The sequence below is a fragment of the Crinia signifera genome, chromosome 11 (genome assembly GCF_055691185.1).
Source record: "Crinia signifera chromosome 11, ASM5569118v1, whole genome shotgun sequence".
NCBI lineage: Eukaryota > Metazoa > Chordata > Amphibia > Anura > Myobatrachidae > Crinia > Crinia signifera.
The window spans coordinates 72,248,549-72,274,867 of record NC_139227.1 but is presented as its reverse complement, the minus strand read 5'-3'; the positions used below and the strand labels follow the sequence as shown (position 1 = coordinate 72,274,867).

Below are 26,319 nucleotides of genomic sequence, written 5' to 3'. Positions count from 1 at the left end.
TTACGATTAAGCAGTAGGGGGAGGTTAGTGTTAAGTACTAGAGGGAGGGTTAGAGGAAGAATATTTACCGAAACGGCTGCTTCATCAGAGGGTGTCACTGGCTATCACACCACTGGAGCCGTTGGGAACACCACTGGAGCCGTTGGGAACAGGTGAACTACTGCTGCCCAACACACACAATATACAGACAGTCTAACAACACCAATATATCAGTGTCTATGATAGTCGACATAGTAAATGTCAACCTTATAACTATGTAGATATATCATACCACACGCCTGGGGAAGGGGAAAGTGAAGTTCTGACTACAACCTTCCTTTCACAGACAGAGCGCAAATTATTAGGGAAAAAATTTATTATTAATGAACTATTCACAAAGTTAAAAGTCACTACTACATACCCAAAAAAGTTTATCCTAGTGTGGCCTATGATCGCAGTCACACCAGCAGTCTAATGACAACCTGAAAATGATGTTCATCACAGACACTTGCAGAAGTGCAAGCTGGAATAAAGCCATTTTGAAGATACAAGCCAAGACCATTACATTTTGACATAGATGTATACTGTAGGTTCCACAAAGTCCAGTGATCCTGCAGCGGCGCCTCAAACCAACAGCTGGAAGATTGAAGTCATTATCATGAGAGCCATGTAGATGGAAACATTCAACCACTCATTGATCTAATAATAATAATAAAAGTAACTGGCACATTCCCTTCTGTTCTATGCATATTACATGTTACTACATTAAATGACTGCAAGCACAATGCCAATCTGTAGCTCAAAGCCTGGTTTGGTCTTGTGTTCTCTAATCCACAATTGCAGTATTGTCATTTATTCTTCAGTATTGATCCACAGGTCAGATGTTGTAATATCATCATTTCAGTGCCACCGTGCCATAAATAAACCCACCCCATTCCCAAACTGCAACAAGGGATCTAGAAAACAAGTCCTCAGGAGAAGGTTGGCTCTGCGTGGTTTCCCAATAAGGCAGGTGGTGCACGAGGGCTCTGCCGGGGGGCCGGGCGGACAAGAGGCGGAGGACGGGGTTGGAGAAGACGTCCTGGCTGGAGCGGAGGTGGCTGACGATGCAACGTAGGAGCTGAAGGAAGAGATGGGCGCAGTAGTGGAGGAGGAAGCGACAAGGTGGAAGCTGTAACGGCTGGTGCTGCTGTAGTGGATGATGCGGTCTGCGATGATGAAGAGATGGATGTGATCTGTACCTGGGGAAGCAAATTGAAAATCAGAGTACTGACATTTCTAAAATGTGTGTTAAACCAAATCTTTGCAGATTATGCTCACTTCTCTCTATACAGCCAGTATTGGTATTGTCAGCTCACATGTTCTTACAGAACATCCTAAATATTAAATTAGTTATTGGTCAGCAGCAATGAAAAGCTCAGCCATATATTGCTCAGCAATATATGGCTGAGCAATATATCTTCCCCGTGTGTACGGGATTACGTGATGTCCGTGTGGTAATATGCATATTTATATGCCCATTTATATTGCAATTCTGATGTGTCTTGTATACCACTGAATGTCCACTGATTTTATTATATTCTTTTATATCATTCATTATTGAATCCTGAACTGAATTCCCTAATTACAGCTATAGTAATTAATCCAAATAATAACATTTATTGTAAAGGACACCGTTCTCACCATCATTTTTTTCAGGCTGCGCTGGTACAATACCCTTTTTTAATCCCAGCACCTGCACTGCTCTGTACACTGGGAGCTATATCGGTAATCCCAGTGCCTTCACTGCTCTGTACACTGGGGGCAGTATCAGTAATACCAGCACCCGCACTACTCTGATGCTTTGTACACTGGGGGCAGTATCAGTAATCCCAGCACCTACACTGCTCTGATGCTCTGTACACTGGGGGCAGTATCAGTAATCCCAGTGCCTTCACTGCTCTGTACACTGGGGGCAGTATCAGTAATCAAAGCACGAGCACTGCTCTGATGCTCTGTACATTGGGGGCAGTATCAGTAATACCAGCACCTGCACTGCTCTGATGCTCTGTACACTGGGGGCAGTATCAGTAATCCCAGCACCTACACTGCTCTGATGCTCTGTACACTGGGGGCGATATCGGTAATCCCAGCACTGCTCTGATGCTCTGTACACTGGGGGCAGTATCGGTAATCCCAGCACCTGCACAGCTCTGATGCTCTGTACACTGGGGGCAGTATCAGTAATACCAGCACCTGCACTGCTCTGATGCTCTGTACACTGGGAGCAGTATCAGTAATCCCAGCACCTGCACTGTTCTGTACACTGGGGGCAGTATCGGTAATCCCAGCACTGCTCTGATGCTCTGTACACTGGGGGCAGTATCGGTAATCCCAGCACCTGCACAGCTCTGATACTCTGTACACTGGGGGCGATATCGGTAATCCCAGCACTGCTCTGATGCTCTGTACACTGGGGGCAGTATCAGTAATCCCAGCACCTGCACTGTTCTGTACACTGGGGGCACTATCAGTAATCCCAGCACCTGCACAGCTCTGATACTCTGTACACTGGGGGCGATATCAGTAATCCCAGCACTGCTCTGATGCTCTGTACACTGGGGGCAGTATCGGGAATCCCAGCACCTGCACTGCTCTGATGCTCTGTACACTGGGGGTAGTATCGGTAATCCCAGCACCTGCACTGCTCTGTACACTGGGGGCAGTATCGGTAATCCCAGCACCTGCACTGCTCTGATGCTCTGTACACTGGGGGTAGTATCGGTAATCCCAGCACCTGCACTGTTCTGTACACTGGGGGCAGTATCTGTAATCCCAGCACCTGCACTGTTCTGTACACTGGGGGCACTATCAGTAATCCCAGCACCTGCACTGCTTTAAAGCTCTGTACACTGGGGGCACTATCAGTAATCCCAGCACCTGCACAGCTCTGTACACTGGGGGCAGTATCAGTAATACCAGCGCCTGCACTGCTCTGATGCTCTGTACACTGGGGGCACTATCAGTAATCCCAGCACCTGCACAGCTCTGTACACTGGGGGCGATACTCTGTACACTGGGGGCGATATCGGTAATCCCAGCACTGCTCTGATGCTCTGTACACTGGGGGCAGTATCGGTAATCCCAGCACCTGCACTGCTCTGATGCTCTGTACACTGGGGGTAGTATCGGTAATCCCAGAAGGATGCGGAAGGAGAGGAATAAGAATAGTGAAAGTAGATCTGGTAATAACCACATCGCTCACCTCATCATCATCTTCACTGGTAGTCTGGGAAGAGCCAGAGTTCTTACTGGAGGAGTCCGTGGATACAGTGGGTGGGGGAACGTCCTGTTCTGCCTCCCACTCCTGAAGCACTTCCTCCAAGTTGAAACGTCTACGATAACTAATGAAAAACGTCTTCACCTGGGATGGGGTCTTATTACCCAGGACCTCAGAGATGGCCTGAAAATCCTTTCCATATCGCCTGACAGCTGGAATACACAGGAAACTTTGGTCCCTTTGTACAGTACAAGATACAAACCATCCCACCCTGGCATCATTATCTTCACTACATCGCATTAGCCGGACCCCGAAAAAAAAACAAAGCTGCAAATCTTTCTTCTTGTGCAATGGTAGCACGAGTTCTGGCACTGAATATCAGCTCACCTTGTACAGCCAGCAGCTGCTCCTCTGTGGTCCAGCGAGAATTCAGCTTGAGGTGTAACTAAAGCGAAGCAATGAAAGGAGAGAGAGGGAAGAGTGTTCCCTGAATGTTCGTAGCTTACGGGCAGAGTAGTAGGGAAGGTTGGAGCGCAATATGGAGAATGAGTAAAAGGGAGTGGAATCATACCTCTGGTGGTCTCATCTCCTCAATCCCTCCGTCAAGTGTTTCTTTTAAGCTGCTGTTCATCTGTTTAACATTCTGTACCTGAAAAGTAGATATAATGAGTATTTTAGCCTTTTCATAAGCCTTATCTGAAAGAGACATCAAGAACAATTGTGGGGCTTCAAACTTGTGGCGTAACTTTCTGTAACCGCACCAGATACCTTTTTGTACAATTAATATTTATAACTATACAGAACAAGTCTCAAATTTAATTGTGCTCACAACTATGCACAATATAGGAGGACTGTTTAATGTGACAGCAGCAACGATGTGGGAGGAAACATTTGTATACTCAATTATTATTATTAGTTTCTTATATAGCATATTCCATTGCGCTTTACAATGGGAAACAACAGTGATTAAACAAACTTGGTAGAAACAAAGAGGAAGGACATACATCCTAATCTGCTACACTGAGATCTCCAATGACCATTTGCCCACATGTGTTTTGCCCCTTGCCAGGGGGTGTATGTTCAGCTATCTACTGTATGATACGGGTTTATGGACTGGTCTAAGCACATGGCACACTTTTGTAAGTAAAGCGATGAATACATTCATTTATTTTATACTTCAGATTTGAAAGTGATCATGCAAAGGTCTGATTAGTGCACACCGAGCATCTACTATGTGAAACACAAAAACCAAGTTACAAAGCAAACATAGTAACCTAATATATCACTGATACATGTATCATTTACTGTATAGTGATTTATACTTAATGAAGAATAAACTTAAAGTGGTGTACACACGGAGAGATCCTTCTAAGCGATTTTGACTACATAGACAAAATTGCTTACAAGGTTATTTAAGATCTCTGTCAAGTTTAGACAAATTGCCCTATAATATCGCTTCGTATAACAGAGTTGCCAGGCAAGAATATTTTGACTTGATCACAGTCTAGTCAAAACCGCTGCTATTCACTGCTGAGGGAGATACTCACTAGGCGATCTGCAATGAATACCAACCAAATATATTTATTCTAGTATAGTCAAAATCGCCCATAGACAATATCTTAGTCAAAATCGCTGGTGCATTTAGTCAAATTGCTTAGTCAAAGTCGCTCACTAAAAAAAAAAAAAAAAAAAAAAAAATTGCACCGTTTGTACACCCCGGTGAGATTTTGGTAGGAGATTGTGACTATATAGTCAAAATCTCATAGGTTAGCCAAACCAGTTTTTCTCCAGTTTAGTCAATATTGCTTAGCATAGGCTGACTGTGCAGGCAAGGCAAATTTGACTAGATCATAGACCAGGGATGGGGAACCTTCAGCACTCCAGCTGTTGAACTACAAATCCCAGCATGCAGTGCTACAGCTTTGCTAGTTGGCCATGCTTAAACTGTTGCAGAGCATGTTGGGATGTGTAGTTCAACAACAACTGGATGGCCAAAGGTTCCCCATCCCTGTCATAGACCATCATTAATTAGTCAAAATCGCTTAGTCAAAATTGGCCATTAGACAATGTCTCTCCATGTGTACAGAGCTTTAGGTTTCTAGGATGCTTACAAGAAAATATATGTAATAGAATGTGATGCCTGGCTGAACACTCATGGGCACCCTTCTTAATGTAATATTAGTAAGTTGTTGGGGGGGGGGGGGGGGGGGGATAAAGGAGTCTTTAAAACACAAGGGAACCTAGGAATTGCAGTTAGACAGAGCAAACATCTTGTAAACGGTTCATCTTTCTAGGCTGCAGTCTCTGCCAGTTTATACAGATGCGTCATCATACATCTTTACTACAATCCCACCCCCTTGGCATGCCAGATCGCATGAGAATATTCTAGCATTGGACATCTTTTTGTGTGGAAAAGGTGTCTTATTTACAATGCGACTAGGAGGTTATGAGACTGTGCTGATTTGATATGTGTTGTATATTTGTACAACGGCGTGTGATGGACTCTCTGGGCCGTATTCAATGAAAATATTCTCCGTGCATGGCGAGCGTTTTTTTTCGCTCGCCATGCACTCGCCGTGTTTTTGCGGAGATTCTCCATGTTTGGAGAATCTCCGCCACGGCACTTTAGATAGTATTCAATGTGACTGATACTCGCCGCCCCTCGTGGCGAGTATCAGCCAATCCGGCGTATGAGGTAGCCTGAGGACGGTGGCAGGCAGGGAGATGGAAGTCTCCCTGCCTGCCCCAGAACATATGTGGGGGGGAGGTGGGCAGTGAATATATGAATATCGAATGAGCGGCTCGGCTCCCGGCCCCCTGCTGGCTGCTCTGTGAAGAAAAAAAAATAAAAATAATATTTTTTTTTTAATTAAATATATATACATGTGCTTATTATAAGCACATGAATAAAAATAGCATGCCCTTTCACAGATTAAAATTCCTGATTTTTTTACACCAAAATTAAAACAAAAAAACTTTTATTGTAAAAGTTCACATTCCACTTCTCCATGAAAAGATGGAGAATTGCTACACGGAGAGACACGGCGAAAATCACTTAGAAAGACGGCGAGAAGTGCACGTTGAATAGGGTTGCTCTCTTTTTGAGAGCAAAAGTCTCCGTCCAAGGCGAGAAAAGCACAAACTCGCCATAAAACACGGAGAATTTTTCTCTTTGAATACTGCCCGCTGAATCTGTACACAAAGTGCTACAATGTAGCAACTACAGGTTTGGTTGTTCCCAATACAAGTTCTGTTCTGTATACAGATCCAGTCACACACACAGGACCTTATTCAGATCTAATCGCAGTACAAATTTGTTTGCAAAATGGGCAAAACAATGTGCACTGCAGGTGGGGCAGATGTAACATGTGCAGAGAGTTAGATTTGTGTGAGATATTTTGTTTCTGTGCAGGGTAAATACTGGCTGCATTAGGTTTACACTGCAGTTTAGATTTCAGTTTCAACACACCCCACCCAAATTTAACTCTCTCTGTATAGGTTTCATCTGCCCCCCTGCAGTGCACATGGTTTTGCCCATTTTGTCATATCAAATTAATCAACTTAGTCTCCTCGTGCATAATAGTCACAATAGACTTAAGAATTAACTCGCATTTTCAGAAAGGAAAAAAAAAAAAAAAAAACACGACTACTCCCGATGTTAAGATTTGCATCGGGCCTGATGGCTCACCTCATATTTTTTTTTACAAAATTTATTTTGAATGGATTCTGCAAACATTTTTTAAATCATGTTCATGCCAATCATTTGCATAAGCACTATAAATTTTGTATAATTATTAAATAAAAAAAATAATACATTTGCCTTTTACTGCTCTAAGCAAACTGGGAACCTTTGTGACGCTAACCCATATCATTGAGAAGAGGAAGGATAAACCCTCTGACACGCTTTGTGTAACAGTGTGCAGCAGCACTGCGGGTTCCCTAGTCCACTTGGATCAGTAGGCGGTGGCAGTATAGTTGGTGAGAGCCTGATGTGAAAACATGGTTTTGGGATAGTGATCGGTGGCTGAGAGTGAGCCATACTCTAGCATCTGCAGAACTAGGGGAATAGTAACACCTTCTACAGAGTGAACAGCATGGGCAGATGAGGTCAACACAGAAAATAAGTGAGGGCAGGGCAGCTAGTATCTGTGGGGCCCATTTACTATGTGATCGTATATGCAATGCGACCTGGGCGGGATTTACCACCCTGGATCGCATTGCAATATGCGATCCTTTGGGTGGTATGTATGAGAGCCCATCCCTGCACTGCTTCTCTGGGTCCTGGGGGGGGGGGGGGGGGGGTTTTACCGTCTCTGCATGTACGGTAAGCGCTGACCCCATGCTGACCTGATGGCCCCACCGACAGTGAGGTCCATAGCCCATAGGCTACAATGGGTTACCGCCATCTTAGAATGACAGTATCCCAGGGATGCGATGCTGCCTGATGTTGATACATTGGATAGTATTGCATTCCCCGATAGTAATCTATGGGGGAAGCGGCTGCCAGTGAGAAAGGAAGAATCGGAGATTCCTGCTGCGGTCCCTCCTACATACATTCGGGGGATACTTAATATTTGCGGCTAACCCCCCAAAACAGGCGTTTTCTGAGAATTAGCCACAAATATTACATGGTAAATGGGCCCCTGTGTTAGGTAGATCCATCCCTGCTATAGGCAGCTGACAGTGATGGGGGTGTAAGAGGCAGTCGCCTGCTGCAGGTGTGGCGATATTAGGCTGTAACCACACATAGCTCGAAAGGAACAGCCTGAGAGAGCCTGACACTGGGGCAAAGAAGCTAAAGGAATTTACACCTGTTTCACTGCGAGTGCTTTTATCTGCTACAGTCTAGATTACAATGCAAATTTATCTTAAGAAATGTGCGGGAGTATTTGGCATTCTCCAGAGAGGGCTCTGAGTCTCAAAGGGAGGTAGACATCTACACTTGGCAGTCAGCACAGCTGCCCAGAAAAAGCCATCTACATCCTGAGCCCCCTGCTCTATCCCTTTTTAAAACAAACCAGTTTGATCTTCTCCGTACAAGAAAAGGAGGGTAAGACAGAAAAATATCATGAAATGTGGGAGTTTTTGTGTGACCAAAATTCTTTGATCTATAGCTCTTGGTATCTTTTACGAAAGGTTGAGGGCAATCCCCCAATTTTAATATGATCATAGGGGGAGGAGATGTGAGTGAACGCTACTTTATTAAGTCCAATTATACTAGAATTGTAACTTTTGTATTTGTTTGGCTTATTTTCTTTGTAGACCTAAAATCAGCAGATTTCCCCACATGGCATCAATTTATTTTTCACCAATTACCATCTCTCTCAGCCTCTAATCTGATGAAAGCTTTGTATTACTTTCTTTGTTTTCTGTTTCTTTACAATGATTTGTACCATATAACTCCGTAACCACTGTTTGCAAAGCCTGTATGCTGTACCATCACTAGTTGCACACCCTGCCAGCAACAAGCTGGCAGGGTGTGCCAGCTTTGGAAGAAGAGTGCTACAACCAGTCCAACTCATGCTTCAGTTGCCATGCTAAATAAAAATAATATTATTATGCTGCCTTTGAGCAGCATGATCAAGATGGCGCCGCTGATGGCTGCCTAGGAGCTGTGCAGCTCAGCCAAATATGTTCCCTGTGTGATAACTGTACTGTCTCCGCTTGTATTGTTACCTACCTGGCTGTTTTGGCGACCAGTGGCGCCGCTGATGGCTGCCTAGGCGCTGTGCAGCTTGGTGGGTATGTGTTCCCTGTGTGATAACTGTACTGTCTCTGCTTAATGTTACCTTCCTGGCTGTTGCAGCGACCAGTGGCGCCGCTGATGGCTGCCTAGGCGCTGTGCAACTCGGTGGGCATGTGTTCCCCACATGTAATGTCTTAAAGTAATGTATGTAATGCCTTCACCCCCCCCCCCCATTCATCCCTGCTTGATGCTGCACTGTAAATCCACAAAAAATTCCTAGTGTGCGCAAGCATACATGGCCAATAAAGTTGATTCTATTCTATGTATACAAGCGCTGTTTCTACGTCTACTCAGTTCTTTGTATTCCTGGGACTTTGAGGTTGTAAATTATGTGTTCATACATTATATCATGTACACTGATTTCTACATTACTTCAATAAGATTATTTTAAAATGAAGGGATGGTCAGCACCCAGATGTGCTATGGACCTTATTCTGGTTGACTTGCAAGGCTGCGTATGCGCAGCCTTGCGAGTTCACCAGATGCCACCCTGCGAATGATGGAGCTGCTGCCCCCCATTCGCACGCCATGTGAATGGGTGTTTTACATGTGGTGCGTGCACGCATATCAAAAATGACTCCTGTGTGCATGGCAGCACCTATTCTCATGGCGATGATGATCCCTACTGCACCTGGCACTACTTTGGTCCAAGGAGGCAAGATGATGTTAGGCACTCTGCTGATGTACAGGGTCTAAAATATAACCGTGTCTAAAAGTGCAAATTGCAGCAACACATCACAGAAAGAGCTTAGTAAATAGGAAATATAAAAAAACAACAACGGGTGGTGCTACCATAAAAAAACATAACACACAATATGAATAAAATAAAAAATAAAACAAATTAATATGGTTTCCCAAACATAGATACAAGCAACATAGCACTCCCGGGAGTGGAGAATGAAGATAAGCTCTGCAGGAACACTGACATTACATACCTGGCGTTTCAGTGTAATGAGCTGGGTGTCCAGCTGATGCAGAGTGGGTGCTGGCATTTCTGCACTGGTACATACTGCCCCAATATCACTCTTGCTCAGGTACATGCCTTTAGGTGGTCTTCGGCGGGATCGCAAGGGATGATGCCGGTACTGGGAAACCATGGGATCCTTTTTGACTGGTCCGGGGTTTACACTGGGCACCTCTGATGTGGACTTCTGGGGTTCCTAACACGTTTCCAGAAAAAAAAAATGGCAAAAAAAGTAAATATTAGCAAAGATGTGACATCATCCAGGAAACCAAGAACAAATGGAATCACAATGGGTACATGTGCTACAAGCTGGACCGCACCTCTTTCTTGACCTCAGCAGCATCTGGCTCAGTGTCACTCATCTTCTGTGGATCATTTCCAGCTTCAATGCTACAAGAGCAAGAACTGTATTACTTACAATAAACATGTGTCTTCTCATCTTCAGACATGTTCTCCTAGCAGGCCCCATTATACTCGCTGAAACTGTTACCTCATCATGTTCCCACAGAAACCTCCTATATGTGGCACCCATTTACTTTTCAGCCCCCCTCCGTTTCCCACACGTTCCTCTCGCATGCCTCGTACCTCTTGCTCTGTAGCCGGCGAGCCTGTCTGTCCATCACACTGGTTCTACAACGAGTCTTCTTCCAGGAGTAGTAATACCTCACTAGACTGGTGATGGGTTTATCAGGGAGCTGTGGGTAGATGGTATGTAAGTTGTTATGTTAGGCCTGTGCCACTAAAGCAGTGGTTCTCAACCTCGGTCTTCATGACCCCCCAACAGTTTATGTTTTTCAGGTCCCCCTGCAGGTGCGCCCATTACTGACACATTTTAAAAGATGCACAGGTGGGGCTAATTACTTCACCTGTGATTTTGTGTGGAGACACGGAAAACGTGAACTGTTGGGGGGTCCTGAGGACCGAGCTTGAGGACCATTGCCCTAAAGCATCATACATGAATGACACTAGCTGGATAAAAGTCTAATCCACTTTTACATTATGTTGCACTTTTTTCCCCCCATATCCCCAGTTATTAAGATTTGTAAAACAAACGACAATGAATTGGGATACACACACACACACACACATATATTTCAGTTTAGGTTAAGACATTTTATAGTGCGATTACACACTTGGCACGTTACCATTTGTTGTATGCGCTGGAAGCATTTGCCATGGAAACTAAAGGCTTGTTCAAAGAGAACCTTGTCCTCAACGCTCCATTCATCAGGAACCGGTGTAAAATTTGCCAGATCAGCCAGGGCGCGTTCCACGTCATGTTTGTGCCACAGCAGCATGCCCAGGGCCTATCAGTGATAATGGGACACAGTAAGAGTGTGAGGAACAGGGGTAAAGAAACAAGATACGGACACATCATCAGTAAGTTCACATTGTAATTAAATAGGACACACTGACATCATAACCCAACCCAATATCCAATCCTCCGACACCCTTACAATATTCCCCATGCTGGATCGACATGAGTTGTCACTTTTGTTGTGGTCAGTGTCGATACATGACCACGTGGTCCCTGAATTAGTGTACCACTTTTGTCGCCATGCTTCAGGCCAATTTACTGTTCCCATTTGTAGTCCAAGGTGATGTGGAAGTATGGAAAACTTGGGAAAATATGAACAAAGACCCCAAAAGTACCATCAACTTTTTCATGTTCTGACCATAGCCATGTTGACATTTTGACTATGTTGACCATAAGCGTGTCGATCTACCATCCGGATCCCTTTTTATGGTTGGACCCCAAACATAGACCATACAGTATGAAGCATGCGGAATCCCCATGCTGTATGGGACAATGGTTACTCTGGTGACTTCATATTCCCACCTTTCCAGTCTTACTCATTTCAAACTACTTCTGGACCGTCATTAAACCAATGTCATCAACAGAATATTAGAATAAAAATAGATTTATGAGACAACTCATATCCGTGGCCCAGTTACAGTGGCAATTTCACATTTAATCTTATACAAATAAGTCACGGTTTGCTGCTAGATTCTATTACAGCATACCTACACTGCCACACTAACCCATGCCATATACGAGAGACTGACTTCATCAAACCATAGAGGAGATCTCTCTTCATAGTATAAACACTCAGGTCTCCTTTTCAAAAACATTACAACTGTTCAATCCAAGAAGAAGACTTAATGTTGCCCATTTCTTCTCACCTGCTCCACATTGTAGCCATGTTTCTCCTTCGCCATGGTGATGTACTCGTCCACTACAACATAAGGAATAAGCATTTTAATAACTGAATGGTGTATGCACAAAGTACAGTTCAGTCTATGGTTTATCCATCACTGTATCTTCGCACATCCAAAGCAGAAACAGTCCACTAGTCGGATTTGGGCCAATTTCCCCCGATCCGATGGATCAGGCCCAGAAATCGGACCAAATTGGATGTGTTTGATGATCCCCCTCCGGTACCGCGCACATCAGACCTGAGCCAGGGGTCGGACCTGCTGCCCGTCCGACCTCCGGCTCGGGGCCCCCCTCCCGGCAGCAGGGGGGGGGGAGGAAGTCCCATGCAATACATCGCATGTGAAAGGACCTCATGCAATGTATTGCATACGATCCTGCGGCTCAGGACGGTACATCGGTTGGCCATACACTGCTATATATTATAGCTGCTAATAGCTTCACTGGGGACTATCCAATAAGCCCTGATGTGGGGTGTTCCTACACCCAATGTCCCCAATATGAATAATCTACAAGTAGAAGCCACTGGAGTTGCGATAACACATGGGAACGTATCCCCAATCCATGTGTTCTCACACAATTGCAGGTCCTTTTTTAGATGATAAAATGGCCTCTAACTGGATACCATTGGTAATATATATATAGTGCATGAGTAGAACATAATCTGAAACTACAGTCGTCCCCTTTCATTTTGACTGTGATACATCCCAAATTCTCGGTATTCCCACATTGCAGATAATTGTGGAGCACACTATATAAATCCTTAGTAAGGCTTATATCCATGAACTGCAGTTTGGAAGCAATATGAATAGATCTCTTATATTTTTTATTTGTATATTTTAATGATATATTATCTATTTATAATCGCAATTATTTGCGTGAAAACATCTTTTATATATTTATTATAGTAATAAATAAATGACATTGTTACTTTTAAAATATTTAGAGTGTGTGAGATCAGTGTTTATTCAGCCCTGGTGCACGGTTCAAAATAAACAGCGCACAACCAACTTTGCATTTCTTATATACAATTTATAGTTGCAGATACACCAAAAACATAAGTTAATATTAATTTATTTAAATACTATATAATTTTACACTTGTATGCGTTTCCCAAAGTATGTTTGCTTGGGGCAGTGCACTTGGAGGGTGAACTACACACTGGACGTTTTTGCACAACGATGATGGGAAAATCACTGGGCTGAAAATAGTGCATACACACTGAGCGATTTCCCCCTTCTAAGCCCCAGGGGGTGGACAACTTTCCATAGCAAAAGCCTATGGAAAGCCATCCACCCTGTCACTCATCTGCTGTGGTAATACCAGCAGATGAGTGACGACAGCCGCGATGATGCGGGAGCTGGCCTGTAACACACTGGGCGGCTTTTGAGCCAAGAGCAGCTCAAATGACAAAACTGAGCTGCTTTTAGTTCATAATCACCCAGTGTGTATGGGCCATTAGAATGATTAAAGATTTTGAATAATGCTAAATAAAATGAGTTACTGTTTTTTTGTCATTACTAGAGGGACAATATTGGGAACCACAGACATCAGTAAATAATGTGCATTTCCCCTATACCAGGGGTACTCAAACTATTTTGCTCTGGGACCCCATCAGACAATAAAAATAATGACAGGACCCCAGCAAGTGACTGCAGAAGGTCATCCCATCACATGTGTAGGCAGCAGACAGCACATACATGGCAGCATTGTGGAGGCACAGAGTGATGGGAGGAGTCTAAAATAACAGACAATTCAACAGATTTTTCAGACTCCTTGAAGAGTTAGGAAAGTTGGGTCTACAGCAAGTTAGTCGACATGGGACAAGGTCGACACAAGCATTATGTCGACAGTGTCTAGAATGACAGTCAAAAAGGTTGACATGGGGTTTTTCACTATTTTTTTTACCCGAATGTCGACATGGACACAGTTTCCAGTGCACCACATCGCTTGCTGCGCTCGGCACACTATTTTATTCTCCCACCACGCCCTAGTGGATGGTAGGGCATGAAATACTGCCTATCGGCACAAAAAACAGTGAAAAACCCTGTGTCGACATTTTGACTGTCGACCTAAACACATGTCGACCAACTTCCTGTAGACCCAATGACCATATCCCCTCCTTGAATCACTGACTGAAGTCATCAGCCTGATGGTCAGCAACATGAAGTTGCGACCGCATGCTGAGAAGGTCGGGACCCACTTTGGGGTCAGCACCTACAGTTTGAGAACTGTGCTCTGTACAATGCTTTTGTTCCAAAATGTCATGATTAATTAACTAACAAATGAAGGAAACAGAAAAACTCAAACTTACATTTAGCTTCTGATACTGAAACACTTGGTGACCACACTAGCATCCCCTTCATTTCAACATTAGGCTGTGCAGCAGTGTCTGTGAAAATAAGTGGCAGTGCTTTTGGATTAAGACAAATTGGCACTTTAATTACACAGGAAATAGGCAAGTATTTAACAAGTTACATATGGATTTGGGAGACAGAAAGGCTACGTGGAATGGTAGGGAAGTAAGTGAGGTGTGTGCATGTATGCACGTGTGACTGTGCAATGGTGCTTTATTAAAGTTTCAATTTTTACTTTGTCAGTGTTGTCTCTTTATTGTTTAATGGCGAGACCATACTTGCCTACATTGATTTTCACCTCTCTGGGAGAAGCTTGGAGAGGCAACACATCAGGGGGGGGCGGGACAAAGCTGACATCACTTGGCCCTGTTCCCAGCAGGCTGCTACCACGTCATTTTAGCCATGCCCCCTCTCCGCGGACCCGCGATTTGCGGTAATTGAACCAGCGGGGATGAGGGGTGCGAGGGCTCTGGCCAGCAAGCAGGAGACTTGCCCACCTTCCCGGGGGGCCAGCAGGCAGACCCAATTTTCGGGAGCCTCCTGCCCATTCCGGGAGGGTAGGCAAGCCTGCGTGAGACCACAGGTACCAGCGGGACCTTTAATGCCCACATGCTTGGTATTGTGGTTCTCCGAGTACCAGCATGTGGTGGAGGCTTGCTGAAATCTGTAGTTCCACAATTTAAAAAAAATATTATTTTTACACTGAAATGCTATCAGCTTTCCACAAAGAGCCCAGGGGTGGCAGGCATAGCCCCAGGTTTTAGCCATGGCCCTGTCCAGCTTCTGGCTGGTAATTTTGATCTGTGCATGTTTCTGTCAAACTCGCCAGCCACAACATGCTCTGTTTTTTTTCAACAATTTTTGGTAAGGCTTTAGGCGCGAATGTACAACTGGAACGCTATTACTTTGCCTCAGTTCTACAGTATGTGTACAATTGAAAAACATCTAGATGCGAGTTTTGCCATGGTGAGCTTTGGGATTGCAGGAACACATGCAAGTTTTCATGTTCCTGCATCGGATTACATTGGTTGAGTTGACAAAATGTGCTAATTTTGCTCGAAACTACACACTGACAACCCTATTACATCTCACCACACATGTAGGAGATTTCTCGGGTAGTGATTACTGCGGCAGGCTGCATTCTTTCTCCATTGCATGTAGGTTCTAATTCTTGTGCTGCATTTGCATTTAATATGGTACTATTGCCAATGCCCCCCTCTCCTCCTCCATTTTCTCACACACACACACACTAGTAAGCTTATTCGAAGAAAAAGCTTTGAAAGCTAGTCTGCTACCTTCTGTGTTTGTGCATGTGTGAGAAAGATGTAGTTTCACACTTTGCCAGCAGATGGCAGTGTCAGAGACTGTATACATCCAATAAAGTGAAAGAAAACTTTTATTCAGGCAACGTATCTTGTTGGAGAGGCTTGAGAAAGGGGTGCATCCTTTAGTTTTTTTTTATAAAAAACAAAGAAACCCCCTTCCCCAATTAAACTGACACCATGGGCACTGGGTCCATGTCTCCTGCTGAAGTTTTTTTTTTTACACAGGAGCAGCCAGCAGGGGGCCGGGAGCCGAGCCGCTCATTAGATATTCATATATTCACTGCACCCGATCATTACATATGCATGATCGGGAGCAGTGAATACACAGTCCCCTGCTGGCACCCCTCGGGGGGGCAGCCTGTGCTGCCTGGCTCCTGGGGAGCCCACCCCCCCCCCACATACGTTCTGGGGCAGGCAGGGAGACTTCCATCTCCCTGCCTGCCGCCGTGCTCAGGCTCCCTGCAGCGTAACCTCATACGCTGGATTGGCTGAGACTCGCCGCGAGTCTCAGTCACATTGAATACTATCTAAAGTGCCGTGGCGGAGAATCTCCAAACATAGAGAATCTCCGCAAAAACACGGCGAGTGAAAAAAAAATGCTCGCCGTGCACGGAGAATATTTTCATTGAATACGGCCCACAGATAGATATAGGGGGGCATTCAATGTGTGCTGATATTTACATTCTACCTATTCAATCTTTCCGACCGTCGCAAAACCTGAGGATCGGTGAATACAGCTGCAGAGTCAACTTTTAAAATAGTAGAATCTGAATGGGTGACAATGCGGCCAAAAATTGAATAGGCGTGTGCTGATATTTCCGACTGTCGGAAATATCGGCACACATTGAATACCTCCTTAAGTGGGCCTTGCTTTTCTCAAGGTTTAATTATGTTATAGAACATATAACGGTGCTGTAGCCGTGTGATTCAGGGGCGGTCGCTAGAACAGGTGGAGTAACCCTTATCCAAAATGCTCAGGACCGGAAGAATTTTGGATAATGGATCATTTCGTGGTTTCAAATATTTGTATATTTGAATGAGGTATCTTGCATTTATGATGTACAAACACATCAAATACACACAGATATATATTTTATTTGTGCATGAAACAAGGTTTTTAAAAAAAAAATGAAACAAAGTTTGTTTACAATCTCAGATACTGAATTTGAGTGCCAAGCTATCATGTCCTTGCACATATTTAGTGCCATTTACGTTATTGGCCCAGTAGTGCCAGATACAGATGTAGCCAGTAGGTTTTTAGCAAAAAAATAAAACTACATTTTGGAGAGACAGTTTTTCTGAATAATTTGGATAACGGATATATGGATAAGGGATACTCAACCTATAAACAAATAAAACCTTTCAATGCCCCACACTCCCCTTGGCCCAGACACCCCACTTCCCCCCATGCATGCACCTTAAAGCCCCCTTAACACAGCACAATGTCCTCACTTTTCCATTGCTTCTGCCAGACACTTCCCTGGACCACTGCACTGGAGGTAGCAGAGGGGCATGAAACCTGTTTCCAAAACCCCATCACAGTGTCAGGGCCCCAATGGGGTCAAGTTGGTTTCCAACACTTCCATTGGTTCCAAAACTGGATCTGCCTCAGCTCACATCCTCCTTCAGCAGACCAGAGATGGTCGCAGATGAAAATGTCACACTGCCGGGAGAAGAGGCAGCGACCATTCAGGGGCTGAAAACGGGAGCGTGCACCCGGCGATTTATCGCTGGTGCACACTCCAATCGCTGGCAAGATGGTCGCTCAGCGACCATCTTGCCAGCGATAAGTGTACCGTGTGTACACAGCTTTAGTCTCTCAATGGATCAAGCCAGGTTTAATATGCAGTCAATGACGGTGATATCTTCTATGCTCCAGGATACAGTTGTATTTGTCTGTTCTTGTATTTCCAACATCTGGCCGTATTTTCACGAAGATTTTTTGCGGTTTGCTCTGACCTTGGGTTTGGTTGCCTTTTGTATTTTTGGCTGTTCCTTTTGTAATTTGCAGTTGCTTGTTAACCTCAGTTGTATATTGCATGCTGAACATGCTGCCATTATTGGTTACAGTATCTGGGTTATTGTGTTTCCATGCATGTTATTATTCTGTTTGGGGATTCTCTAGATCACTTCCATTGAAAATCCACTGGGATTGTTAAGCCTTTAGTACAGACCATTCAGACAGTTCTATCAAAGACAGCGCACATGTCCATTAGATGTCTCCTTATACCACTTAGAATATACATAAAGGTTATGTATATTCTAAGTGGTAGTGGTATATTCTAAGTGGTAGGATGAAGTCTTCCTGCCCATACGCACAGTCCTGGTGGTAAGCACAAAGGTTTATGGGAAAGGCAGCTATAGTAGATGATGGTTTTCATTTTAAGGTTTTATGAAGCGGTGCCACATGAATCTAGCAGGTGCTCATTATAAGCATGTGAGGAGTATGGGGAATAAATGAATAAATAAGTCCCAAGTGTACGGATCACCTAGATCATGGGTGATGGTAGTTGAAATTTGAGATGTAAAACCTACTAGGAGAAGAGGGGGTTGGGGTATCAGTTAGGGGTGGATTACATGGGAGTAGTGAACGCCTGTGTTGTACAATGCAACAGTTTATAGCAAAGTCATTATCAGCAGTTTGAAAGTGAGACACTATTTATTTAAATTAGAATCTGCTAAGGCTATAACAGGCCGCTATTTCTGTATGTCTTTCCATTCTATACATTATTAGCATATAAAATAGTATATAGTTTGATTGTAACGGTTAGCATTACTGCCTCACAGCACTGACTATCAGCTTGATTCCCAACAGTTCCCTATAGTTTGCATATTCTCCCCGTGCTTACGTGGGTTTCCTCTGGGTACTCCGGTTTCCTTCCACAATCCAAAAATATACTGGTATGTTAGTTGCCTCCCAGCAAAATTACCCTTAATGTGTATGTGTGCGCGCGCGTGTACATGTGGAAGGGAATATAGATTGTAAGCTCCGCTGGGGCAGGTAATAATGTGAATGGACAACATTTCTCTGTATAATCTGTGTGCACTATATAAATAATGTAATACTGTAAGTAGTAATAATTAGAGTGATAATACAGCCGACAGTTTGTGTGTCAGCCCCCTTCAGTGTGTAGATCAGATCATTATTCTTCATAACCAGATCTAAATGTAAGTTTAAAAAAAAAAAAAATAATAATTTCAATCATTATTTTTGTATTCATTTTAGGGTCCACTAAATATTTAAGTTACTTTAGATAAAAAAAGCTAGCAATAAAAATCATAAAAACCTACATAAAACGTATGCAATGTTAGTAAGCTAAATTCTCTTTTAGATTTAAGGTTTAAAAAGAAGACCAAAGTATTGATGAGGCCATACCTTGTTTACACTCTGGAATTTGAGCCTGGTAATCAGTCCCCACTCGGATCATGCTGTCTAATAAAAAGGAAAAGTCACATTTTACTACCAGCAGAATGTGAGTAGGAAAGGTACGACAAGGATCACTAAGAAATCGCAAAACATGATAACAGGAAAAGAAAAAAAAGGAGCAGAAAAAACTAAGGGGCTATGGAACAATTTCATGTAAAAAAAAAAAAAGAGCATCAGGTGTAAAGTCTCATTTGAACCAAAACTAAAAAACAGCTTGCTACAAAAGGTAGGAAGCCATTATGTTAATATTTGCAGCATGCATCAAAATCCACACAGTTCCTCTTCCCTGTCAGGAGTGTCACTCTCTGCTGTGGTGCTTCTAGCACATTGTGGTCTGTATTTATGCACTTATATGCAGACCAGACCTGTGCTTAAAAAGTAGCACAGCAGAGAGCAACACCCCAGGCAGGGAAGAGGCACTGTACAGGTTTTGAAAGATGCAGGGTTCTAGAATAAACACTAATATGCTCGACTGGCTGCCAGGATAAAGGCTATCTAAAGACTTCTGCTAGTTGTGAAGCAATGGATGGTGAACCAGCAGTACAGGAAAAAACAATTGGGGGAAATTCAATTGGGTTTTCCCCCCAAGGCTGCTACTAGACTGTGACAAACGGAGCAGCCTGTGTAGATGGGGAGCTGTAATGTGCGATGTGATCCATTTGGGAACCCAAACAGCACTTTTCACAATGTGCCCAGAACTTCGGTCGGGTTAAGTAGTTTTATGCGGCTAAACCCAGTAACAAAAAATGGGAGGAAAAAAAAAAAATTTGAATTGCATCCGTGATCTCCCGTCAGTTTAGATGGGAAATTGGGGACAAATCAATTTTGCTTTGCGCGCCCAATGTGTACAAATAATGCATGAATGAATGAATAAATAAATAAATGGTAATCAAAAGAAAAAAGGGAAACACCAGACGAAATATATAAGCTGGACCGGCAGTCTAATGCTGCCCATACACTTATGCAATGCGACATCGAAATGCGATGTCCCATTACATCCAATCGCATCTTATGGTGCCCTCTTCCACCACCAGATGTGGCATGCAATCTGCGATGGCATATTGGGTGCTGGAAGAGGGCTGGCAGTGGAGTAGCATAGCACTGTGAAAGAGAGCTACTGGTTGGGGTCAGAGAAAGCTTAGCCAATCAGAGGGCCGCCCAGTGTTTTTTTTCCCCAAATTCTGCAGCTACCGCTGACACCCACTAGCGCTCCTTCACAGCGATACGTTTCTCCAACAAAGATTGCCAGCACTCCCTCTGGCTCCCTCTCCCTGACCTGCAGCTCCCTCCGCTCCGCCCCCCCCCCCCCCCGATTGCAGTTGGTTAAAAACCACATGCGATCGCTCCAGCAATTCGATAAATATCATGTGCGGCACATATGACCGGCAGGCCCAGGGGACCCATTTGATGTGCATCCAATCCTTTATTGCATAGATGCAGTCGAAATCGAAGGATTGCATGCAATATCGCTCTAGTGTATGAGCATCCATACATACAGCCACATCCCAAAAATAAAATCTGGACAGGAGCTGCATTCATATAAATTCTCTCTCCCCCCCCCCCCCATCACCACCACCACCACCATCACCTAATGAAATCCATCCATAACCCACCACCACTTTTATTGCCTATACCCTAACCCTCCCTCCCAACAGACTACTTCCCTGGTGCCTAAACCTAACTTTTACTGCAATAGACATTTCCAACAAGCCTGCAGTTGGTGCATACACACTGAGCGATTTTCGCCCATCTAAGCGATTTTCCCAGGGGTGGACGACTTTGCAAAGCAAGGGGCAATGGAATGCCGTCCACCTAGTGGCTCATCTGCTGGTAATACCAGCAGATGAGCGGCCAGGTCAGCGATTACGCGGGAGCGCACATTAGTGCGCACCGCTCATCGCTGCCCTGTACACACTGGGCGGCTACTGAGCTGAAAGCAGCTCAAATTACAAAACTGACCTGCTTTCAGCTCAAAATCGCCCAGTATGTATGTATGGGCCTTAAGGGAGACAGGGTAAAGGCCCCCATACATTAGGCCGACTTGTCCTTAGGACAAGTCGGACCCAATTCGCCTGTGAGCCGCCCGGCAGCTCCCCGGGAGGCTCACATACAATTGGGCACTTGATGAGCCAACTCACATGTGATAAATCGTTTGCGATTTATCACATGTAACGGGGAGCTGCAGCGGGCGGTGAGGAGCAGGGGGCGGGCGGTGACTGTGAGGAGCAGGGGGCGGGCGGCGATACTTATCAGTGGGGCGGGCAGCGATACTCATCAGTGGGATGCCGGAGCGGACAGCGGGTCCTGACACTTTAACTACTGTAGCTGGCGGCGGCGAGTGGTGACCTGGCCGGGCGGTGTGTGATGATTGATCTCAGACATCAGCAGCGGGGACGGGCAGCTCTCAGCCAATCAGAGAACGGCCAGTCATTTGACAGGTATTTTAAAAATCGAATACCCGCCACTGCAATGCGCGTCCCGCAGCGCTGCTGATCACACCGCCCGGCCAGGTCATCACTCGCCGGCGTCGCCAGCTATTTAAAGCGTCAGGACCCGCTGCCCGCTCCGGCGTCCCCCTTATGAGAGCTGCTGATCCCACTGCTCCCCCGGTCAGTCATGAAGTCGGAAGTGATCTTATGGGCTGACCGTCCGACCTCCCTGATCCGATCCGATGCGCACGGGACCGCGCATCGGATCGGATCAGATGTCACACATCTGCGATTTTGGGACGATTTCATCCGGTTATCGGCCCAAAGTGCCGAAATCGGATGAAATCGTCCCAAAATCGCATAGTGTATGGGGGCCTTAACACAAGAACTAACAATTCATGTATCCTTGAAACCTATAAGTTAAGACAAGACAAAAAAAGAAACCTACAGATTCATAAAAGAAAAAAAAAGAAAAAAGGACAGAAACAAGCAGAGAACATAATAGTAATATTAAGTAATATAAAGAGTAGTCACATTTAAAGAAAAAAAGACAATGTTCAGTCTGAGTAAGGCAGCTGCATGCCAGCCAGAGAAAGAAATACAATAAGAGGTTAATTAACTATTAACTACTGAGTAGGAAACAAGCCAGCCAGCAATAAAACTATGGCAGAATGACCAGCTGTCTAGCAAGGCTCTACATAATACCTGCATAAACCTCACTACTGAGTCATGAAGCATTGTTTCTTGCAATTGTACTACTGGAAATCTAGAGCATCAACCTTCTGACCACTGGTATCTACAGCAAGTAATTTATACATAAGATCTAATGAGATAACTCAACCAAGACAGCTACCAATGAATCACACACTGTCGTCAACCTCTAACCCTGCCAGTGAGCCACACACGTGACTCAACATTAGTTCTACCACAGAGTCACACTCTTACCTAAAACTGGGCTCTGCCACCCAATCACATACTGCCTTTAACTTTTGTCCAGCCACTGAGCAACACACTGCCCTCATCCTTCACCATGCCACAGAGCCGCATGCTACTCTCAATCCCTTGCTTTGCCACTGAGCCACATATACTGTATCCAACATAATATCGGCCACGTAGCCACAAATGCTACCCTCATCCTTCACTCTGCCACAGAACCACATGCCACCCTCAATTCCTTGCTTTGCCACATACAACAGGTCACACATACTGTCCCCAACATGACATCCGCCACTGAGTCACATACTGCCCATAACTTTTGCCATGCCACTGAGCCACACACACTGCCCTAATTCTCCACCCTGCCACTGAGCCACAGGCGGTCTTAAATTCCTTGCCACTGAGCCACACACTGCCCACAACTTGTCCCTTGCCACTGAGCCATATGCCGATCTCAACCTTTTCTATGCCACTGAGCCACGCGTTGATATCAACACAGGCCCTGCCACTGAGACACACGCATCAATCACTTGCTTGGCCACTGAGCCACATACTGCACACAACATGTCCCCTGCCACACCTGCTGCCCCCAACATGACCTCTGCCAATGAGCCACACACACACTGATCTCAACCTTTGCCCTTTCTATGAGCCACACACTGCCCTTAGCCTTCACCCTGCCACTGACACCCAGGCTGCCCTCCATACTTTTCCTGCCACAAGCAGCTCCCACCATGTCCTATACCACGGATTCACATACTGCCCTTAAGTGACCTTTGAGCCACAAGCTGATCTCAACCTTCACCCTGCCACTGAGCCACAGGCTGCTCTAAATTCCTTTCCACTACACCAGACACTGCCCACAACGTGACCTATGAAACTGAGCCACAGGTTGATCTCAATGTTTGCAATGCCAATGCACCACACGCTGAAATCAACATTGGCAGTATGGACGGTGTAATGGTTAGCATTACTGCCTCACAGCGCTGAGGTCATGGGTTCGATTCCCACCATGGCCCTAACTGTGCAGAGTTTGTATATCCTCCCCGTACTTGCATGGGTTTCTTCTGGGGACTCTGGTTCCTCCCACAACCCAAAAATATACTGGCAGGTTAATTGGCTCCCTACATTGTCTGTGTTTGTGTGTACACATGTGGTAGGCAATATAGATTGTAAGCTCCACTGGGGCAGGGACTGATGTGAATGTTAGAATATTCTCTGTAAAACACTGCGGAATATGTGTGTACGCTATTTAAGAAACTGTAAATAAATAAATGACCTCTGCCACTTAACCACAGGCTGCCACCAGCCTTCTTCACCACACACACTGAGCCACAGGCTACCCACCATCCTTTGCCATAAACTGCCGTAAACATATTCCATGCCACTTATATAAATCCTCAAACTGAGCCACATGCTGCCCTCAATCCCAACCCGCATGTTGACCCCAATTCTTTGCTACTGAGCCACACACTGCCCTAAATCTGCACTCAATCCCTTCCCACCAAGCCACACCCTGCCCTTCAACCATGGACCATCCACTGAGCCACACTTCATCCTCAATCCAGGTACAGCCACCAAGCCACTCTACCCTTAATCTTGGTATTGCCCACGAGTCACACCTAACCCTTGCCTCAATCAGTAAGATAGAAATGAACCCATTTAGCTAAAGTGTTGACTGCCATCTGCTAGAGGGCAGCAGACCTCAGTCTGTTTCCTGCCAGACCGCAGTAAGAGAGCACTCAGTCCCTCTTATTCCAGGGAGCCCCAACATTAACCTTTTGTGCCAGGGCCATGTAATAAATGACTTAACACTTTCCATGCTAGAGCCTTGCAAGACGGCATTTAAATATCTCACTGCCTCTGGTATTGGTAACCATTTATCTGGCAGACTATCTATTTCACTGCTCCCTAAACCCTTACCCCTCGGAACTTCATCTTCACTGCTGTCTTCCTCAGAATTGCTGCCCAAACCGTCAGACTTGGTTCTATTGCGAGAGATGATGGCTGTGGAGCCTGTAGATTTCTCCATCACGGATGGCATCTCTTGTTCCTTTGACCTTTTACAGAAAGCTGTATAACCTCTTCACAAACCTAAAAGAAAATCAAATGTTATACAAATAGCACAATTACCACATCAAACTAAACATGTGAAATAATAAAATCCAATATTTAAGATGATACAATATTACTTATATTTCACAATATATGTAACCCCTTTATCAAATGGTGGTAACAGACCGAGATGATACCATGGTACCATACTAGTCAAAAAGGATGGAATATGACAAAGTTGTGATAAAAATCTGATAAAGGGTCATTCAATTATATATTTAAAAAAAGCCTTTTAAAATGTACATATAGCTAAGCCTACACTTATATGACACATTTATGAGTTTAAATGACATATTTGAAGAGTATTAAATAATCCGTTCACAGGAAGTCAGTGGTAATGTGTACATGAGGAATAAAGGGATGTGCGAGTTGGAGGACTTGGAATGAGTGCAGCACGTAGGTATGGTAGTATGTATAGATATATAGATGAATATATACCTGGAGCTCTGCCTTTGTGTGCAGGGATGAATGTATGCACAGATAATGTATCCCTTGGAAGGAAGCACGGGGCATGAGAAGGAGGAAGACAGGAGGATGGAATAAATGAGAGAAAATGGGGAGTCCAGCGGTTCCCCCCGTGCAGTTCAATCACAATGAGAGCCAGACACACACACAGGCATCCTGTACAGGAATAAAGATCCGGCACAGCCGCCTCACACCCCGTCATCACTCCGCTGCCTAGACGTCGGTCTTTCTCTTTCTCTGTGAGATGCTGTACACTGCACAGCTGCCTGCATCACCCAAAGTGACCTCCCCTCCTCTAACCCTTTCCTCACCCACCCGGCCTGCTGCTCAAACTACCCTGGCCCCCCCTTCCTCCTCCATTCATTTAGTTCCCTTCGCCTGCTTGCCCATCAGACTTCTATACATTGTTTCCTTCCACCGAAATCTACCCCCTTGGCCAAATATCACCAGAAATTTGCCACCAATTAAATAATACCCCACTAACTAAATACCCTACTGAATAATATCACCAGCAATTGTATAATACCCCTCCATGCCGATACATGTGTCCCCAGGACACCAGTTCCAGGCTTCCCATGAGCCCTCATTCTGGTTTCCTTTCCTCTGATCCCTATGCTATTGTTCTCATTCATATCATTGTTGCAAGTATTACCTTTCCCAATCATTTCTCTCCCGTGCCCTCTGATATACCATTTTTGTGATGCAATGAAATATTTGGTCATTTTATTTTTATTCATCAATATATTCCCCTCTCCTCAATTATAAATTGTGATCACATATTTCTGTCCCAGTTGTGTAATATTGTGTCAAGACATCTTCCAGTTGTACCAGTAGCATCCCTCATTCCTCCCCTCCCCCATCCAACATGTATACCAGCCAGGTCATTATACAGCAGCTACATGTCCTTTCCTGCTGCCATCCAATGTATGGCTGTTTTTTCTTGCTTGTTCATGTACACCATGTATATTTTATGTATATCGTTACTAATACACAGAAGAATAGAGTCTGACGACAGATAAGAACCTGTTTGGCCCTTTTAGTCTGCACCTTTTTCGATTTTTATTTTTTTACTGACCCTGCTTTTATAACCCTTTATACTGTT

General features: G+C 44.6%; 1 protein-coding gene across 1 annotated transcript; it reads right to left on the bottom strand.

Annotated features, from left to right (window-relative positions):
• Positions 1-337: 337 nt before the first annotated feature.
• On the bottom strand, positions 338-25,480 carry RCOR2 (REST corepressor 2). The gene is made up of 13 exons (XM_083164718.1): positions 25,191-25,480; positions 24,561-24,731; positions 19,222-19,278; positions 14,478-14,555; positions 12,133-12,185; positions 11,094-11,255; positions 10,534-10,643; positions 10,269-10,338; positions 9,920-10,144; positions 3,810-3,887; positions 3,626-3,683; positions 3,224-3,450; positions 338-1,220 (listed from the first exon to the last, which is right to left on the bottom strand). The coding sequence occupies exons 2-13, from the start codon at positions 24,679-24,681 to the stop codon at positions 951-953; spliced, it is 1,509 nt and encodes a 502-aa protein (XP_083020844.1). The 5' UTR covers positions 24,682-24,731; positions 25,191-25,480; the 3' UTR covers positions 338-950.
• Positions 25,481-26,319: the final 839 nt, after the last annotated feature.